The sequence below is a fragment of the Gekko japonicus genome, unplaced genomic scaffold (genome assembly GCF_001447785.1).
Source record: "Gekko japonicus isolate JY-2015 unplaced genomic scaffold, Gekko_japonicus_V1.1 scaffold4137, whole genome shotgun sequence".
NCBI classification, from domain to species: Eukaryota; Metazoa; Chordata; class Lepidosauria; order Squamata; family Gekkonidae; genus Gekko; species Gekko japonicus.
This window is the reverse complement of record NW_015174972.1, coordinates 98763-104349: the sequence shown is the minus strand read 5'-3', so window position 1 is coordinate 104349 and position 5587 is coordinate 98763. Positions and strand designations below refer to the sequence as shown.

The 5587-nt window shown below is 47.1% G+C and overlaps 1 protein-coding gene across 1 annotated transcript in view; it reads left to right on the top strand.

The window, feature by feature from the left end:
- Positions 1 to 310: 310 nt before the first annotated feature.
- The window catches only part of ERCC5 (excision repair cross-complementation group 5), a gene marked incomplete at its 5' end in the record, with an annotated part of 20990 nt that continues 15713 nt past the window's right edge, over positions 311 to 5587 (top strand). The window contains 3 exons of the mRNA XM_015425159.1: positions 311 to 454; positions 1864 to 2059; positions 3889 to 4839. Coding sequence (XP_015280645.1) covers positions 311 to 454; positions 1864 to 2059; positions 3889 to 4839 — 1291 coding nt within the window. The remainder of the gene's footprint in view (positions 455 to 1863; positions 2060 to 3888; positions 4840 to 5587) is intronic.

Below are 5587 nucleotides of genomic sequence, written 5' to 3'. Positions count from 1 at the left end.
GCTGAGAAACATGCTCTGTGCCTCTTAGGGCTCCCTGCAGTCTTTGTGCATGCACACACACACTCACATCTGCTCATTGTAACGATGGGGATTATGCTAGTTGCACATAATGCTTGAAAGCTGCTGCTTCCTGTATTTTGTTATCAAGAGAGAATGTTTCCCCCCCCATTTTGAGTGTCTCGGTATTGCTTCTGAAGTTCTCTTGTGTGTGTGCGTTGAGCGATTGTGCTGTTCAGGATTCTCCTATTTAAATGATAGGCCTCACAAAGCTGGTATGTTTTGTGTCCTGCCATTGTTCCGTCTCATGTAGGAAGAATTATTTGAAAACCCTTGTTCTGTCGATGTTGAGTCAGAAGATTTCCAGAGCCTGCCCCCTGAAGTAAAGCACGAGATCCTTACTGACATGAAAGCATTCACAAAAAGAAGAAGAACGCTGTATGAGGCAATGCCTGAGGTAACTCACAGACTTTTCTTTGCCTTTTCTAGTCAGCAGAGCTTGGCCGCTATTATAGCTGGTGGGAAATCTCTTATTGTTCTGAAAAATATATGACAATGCCATTCTCAATATGTATACACTCGAGTTGTCTGGTCAAGAATGGGCCAGATGTTGAATACACTTTTAACCTCTTAAGAGAGCCAGTATGGTGGAATCGTTAGAGTGTCTGACTAGAATTTGGGAGACCCAAGTTCAAATCTCCACTCTGCTGTGGAAGTATGCTGGCTGGCCGTGGCAAACTCTCACCTTACCCAACCTCACAGGGTTGTTGTGAGGATAAAATGCCTTTCACTTGCTGAGTTTTTCTGCCACAGCAGTGGCACAACTTGCCAAGTGAACTCAGAAAGCGTTTAAAGAGACTGTGGTCTCTTTAAATGCTCCCCCCTCCATTGAAAGTAATGGAGGATGGGGGTACCTTCTTTGGGGACCCATAGAATTGGACCACCTGGTCCAAACTTTTTAAAACTTGGGGGGGATTTTTGAGGAGAGGTACCAGCAGCTATGCTGCAAATTTGGTGCCTCTACCTCAAAAAACACCTCCCCCAGAGCCCCAAATCACTCTCCATTATACCCAATGGGGACCAATGGTCACAGAAGAACGCCATGCCCCATAGGGTATAATGGAGCCAGAAAATTTGGGTTTCCCAAATATTTCCTGGATCTGAATACCATACCAGTACTGGGATTTGGTAATATCGGGAAATACCAAAAAATACCATCTGTTGAGGGGTTTTTTGGACACCCCTAGTGGAAACCCATTGTCTTGAAAACATTTTTTCACTTTTCCATAGTAGACAGAGTGCCTGTTATCCCTTATACATTCATATTTTCATCCAGCCTGTTAGATACACTTTCAATAAAGGAAACTAAGGGATGCATACAGTAGCTTTGTCAAACTGAGTGTGTGCTGATGAAGGATTTGGAAACTGGTTTCCCCCGTCTAAATCCCACTAGGCTCCTTCCAAATATGGGCACCATTCAAAGATGCAGACCCTCAGCTGCATTGCTAGGAGGCAATATTGTCATTTGGCAAGATTCCCTTGCGTCTCTGATGCCATATTCCTCTTTGGAGGCATGGCGTCCTTCTGTGACAGATGAAGCGGAAATGTTCCAAAGTGTTTGACCCTTCAGAAGTCAGCTACTAATTTCCAGAAGGTTTTGCACATTAACTTTGATCAGTTTAAGTAGTAAGTATCAACCCATGGTATCAAAAAAAGAAAGCAATGTTTTATTTTAAAACGAGTGCCCCCCCTTCCTATTTTTAAAAAATATTTCCTCGTATTCTCTCAGTAAACATATTTGTCTTGGAAATATGGGAAATAAAACTCATTCAGAGGTTTGATCTATTTATTTATTTTTAATTATAGGGGTCCAGTGACTTCTCCCAGTATCAGCTGAAAGGACTGCTTAAGAAAAGCAGCCTGAATCGACAACTAGAGGATGTGGAAAAGGAGATGAACCAGCAGTACTCTGGCCAGATCCAGAGCCAGTATGAGAATGACGGGGGCTTCTTGAAAGAAGTCGAAACCAGGAGGGTCGTGTCTGAAGACACCTCTCACTACATCTTTTTCTTTGAGAGAGCCCCCCCCCCCCCGGCATTCATTCTTCCGCTGACTTCTGCATTTGCATTTTAGTGTGCACATCTTTCTATTTGTAATATTTCTCTCTGTCCGTAATGTTTTTATCCCCCCTTTCTGCCTCCCACGCCTTGACCTTGATAGCCCAGGCTGGCCCAATCTCATCAAATCTCGGAAGCGAAGCAGTGTCAGCCCTGGCTAGTCTTTGGATGGGAGATTCTGCATTTGCATTTTAGTGTGCACATCTATTTGTAATATTTCTCTGTCTGTAATGTTTTTATCCCTCCTTTCTGCCTCTCACGCCTTGACCTTGATAGCTTAGGCTGGCCCAATCTCATCAAATCTCGGAAGAGAAGCAGTGTCAGCCCTGGCTAGTCTTTGGATGGGAGATCACTAAGGAATACCAGGGTTGTGATCAATGTTCCCTCTAAGCTGCGGAGTCTTGTGTGCAAAAATTCTACTTTGTGAGCTACTGGGCATGAAAGCTGTGAGGCAGCGATTTGGCTGCTGCATAAATCAGTTTGCCCTGGAGCCCTCCTTCCTGAGCTGAGACAAAAATCTGTGAGCTGGAGGCTAAAAAACTGTGAGCTGGCTCACGCTAACTCAGCTTAGAGGGAGCACTGGTGGTGATGCGGAGGCAGGCAACGGCAAACCACCTCTGAAACATCTTTTGCCCTGAGAGCCCTACAGGGTCGCCATAAATCAGCTGCGGCTTGGCAGCACTTTCCTTCCTTTCCATCTGCCTCCCACACTTTATCCTCAGCGCAGCCTGGAGAGGTAGCTTAGGCTGTGGGACAGAGGAACTGACTGACACGGGCACAGGCTGTGTTCTGTGGCTGAGTGGAGGCTCGAACCCTGGTGTCTCCCCTGTCTTAGAAGCTGGAGTCTGTGGCTCTAGAACCCAGTGGGGCTAAATATAGAGGCAATGATGTTCTATTGAAAAAGAAAATGCAGCCTTCGAGTTAAGGTGTATCGAAGGAGGCCCTGACCTGGATAGGCCCAGGCTAGCACAATCTCATCAGTTCTTAGAAACGAAGCAGGGACAGCTGTGAGTGGGGCTAAATACAGATGCAGTGATGTTCTATTGAAAAAGAAAATGCAGCCTTCGAGTTAAGGTGTAATTGAAGGAGGCCCTGACCTGGATAGGCTCAGGCTAGCACAATCTCATCAGTTCTTGGAAACGAAGCAGGGTCTGCTGTGGTTAGTATTTGGACGGGACGAAGGACCACCAAGGAAGTCCAGGCTCGTGGCACAGAGGCAGGCAATGGCAAACCACCTCTGAACGTCTCTTGCCTTGAAAAGCCTGCGGGGGCTGCCATAAGTCAGAAGAGACCCGACGGCACTTTACCCACAGATGCACACCTATCGAAGGATGCTAGAATAATCAGTATGTGGAGGAAGTGACAGGCGATGATTTCTTATGGGACTAAAGAGCTTCTTAGAGATATTTTGTTGGGAATGTGAAGTTGTATAGTTTCACTTATGAAACTGGAGGAGAGTTAAAGGGAAAAAAAAAGCAACCCATTTTTACTAAACTTGTATTGAAGTGTGAGCAAAGAGTGGGTTAGCAGTGCAGACTTTAATCTGGGAGGACTGGCTTTTGATTCCCCACTCCTCCACATGTGGCTGCTGGGTGACCTTAGGCAAGCCACGGTTCTCTCAGAGCTGCTTTCTCAAGAGCAGTTCTCAAAAGAGCTCTCTCAGCCCCATCTCCCTCACAGCGTGTCTGTTGTGGGGAGGGGAAGAGAAAGGAGATTGTAAGCCACTTTGAGACTCCCAGGTGAAGGGCAGAGTATAAATCCAGTCTCTTCTTCTTATTTCTTCCAGGTATCCAGTCCAAAGAAGGTGTCTCCAGAGATCTGGCAACGACGTCTTCTGGCTATTCTTCTGCAAGGCCTCAAGGTTCAAAGCACAGTACTGAGACCAACAAGACTTCAGTCAGTGTAACGCCACCTCCATGTGACTTCTTGAAGACTGAATCAACTAACAGTACTGTCCCTGCGCCACCTTCTCCCAGAACCATGCGGGCCATCCAGGCTGCCATGATGGGAAGCAGTTCAGAAGAGGAGACTGAAGATGACAGGAACCATCAGCTTGAGTTAGGTAAAGCCAGGACTGGCCCTGTTGCGGATACACGCAGTGTCTCACCAAGAACACTGAGGGCCATTGAGGAAGCTTTGTGTGAGGAGGAAGAGGAGGTTCAACCACCTGGGTCCAGGAATGTAAGTCAAGCAGGACGAGCTCTCGTGAGCAAGCTTCTTTCCAGTAGTTCAGATGAGGAGGACTGGAAACCTGAAGAACAGAGCGGAAAAGAACTCCGAGTTCTGCCTACTACTGGGGAATCAGAAAATGAAACCCTTAACTCAGAGAGTAAACTGGACAAAGAGAAGTACATGTTGGAAACAGATATGAGTATACCTGAAGAGGCATATGACCCTTCTCTGGATAAAACGCGCTCTTCTGATTCAGGTGAAAAAGGAAGAGATGAGGAAAAACAGACTTCCAAAATGGACTCAGGTTCTCTGCGAGATGGTGACGTGGTGCTGCAGCCACTGAGGCCCTCGACACAGTCGGTTCCCTTAAGCCCTTCGAACTTCACAGATTTGGCCCAAAATGGAAAAGTTGAACTTTCAGGGGCATCACTTCAGCAGCCAGACAAGGATGCTTTTGACAGACAGAGTGGGCTTTCATTTACTCCAGGACCAGCCAGTCTTACTGAGGAAAGAATGGAAAATCATTCTCGGTCTGAAGAGAGCGATTCTGATGGTACGTCGGCTTTACATATGTAATGGCAAAAAATAGAGGTAGCACTGAAAAATTATACATATGATGAGGGAACATGGGAGTGATTTAGAGGAACTGCTTAGTAAAGGAAGCTGGGAATTATGGATCTTAGAGAAGCCATTAACTTTACCTCATATTTTAATGTTGTGAAATATTTTAGTTTTAATTGAAGTGATCAGTAAGTATCATCCTCTGGTATATATAATTCTATTTTGGTCATGGACTCCCCTGAACATTCCAACACGCTCCAAAATCAGTTCGCTCTCTGATCTGTCATTCAGAGGGTCTCCCTATCCACTGGCTGCTTTGCCTGAGTCCTGCCTCCAACATTCTAAACAGTTTGCTGTTCCTCCCCCCCCCGCCCACAGCCAGCCAGAACACAGAGGTCATTTGCACATAGGGCTGCCAAGTGGGAGCGGGGGATGGGGAAACTCCCGCTTTGGAGGCCCAATTTCCACCGCCATGGAATCGGGCTCCGGGGGGAACTCCGCCCCCCGAAGCGCAGTCATGTCGCTCACGTTGGGGGTGTGGCCCAGATCTGGGCCACGCCCTCAACGTGAGCGACATAGCACTTCACTTTCTGTGATGTGCTGGCGGCGCGTGCGCGCACCGCCAAGGAACTCCCAGAGCCCAGCGAGGCTCCCCCACTGCCAAGGTAAGAAGACTTGGCATATGTGGCCTGATTCGCCTTTGCCTCGGAACACAGAGGTCGTTTTCATATGCGGCCTCA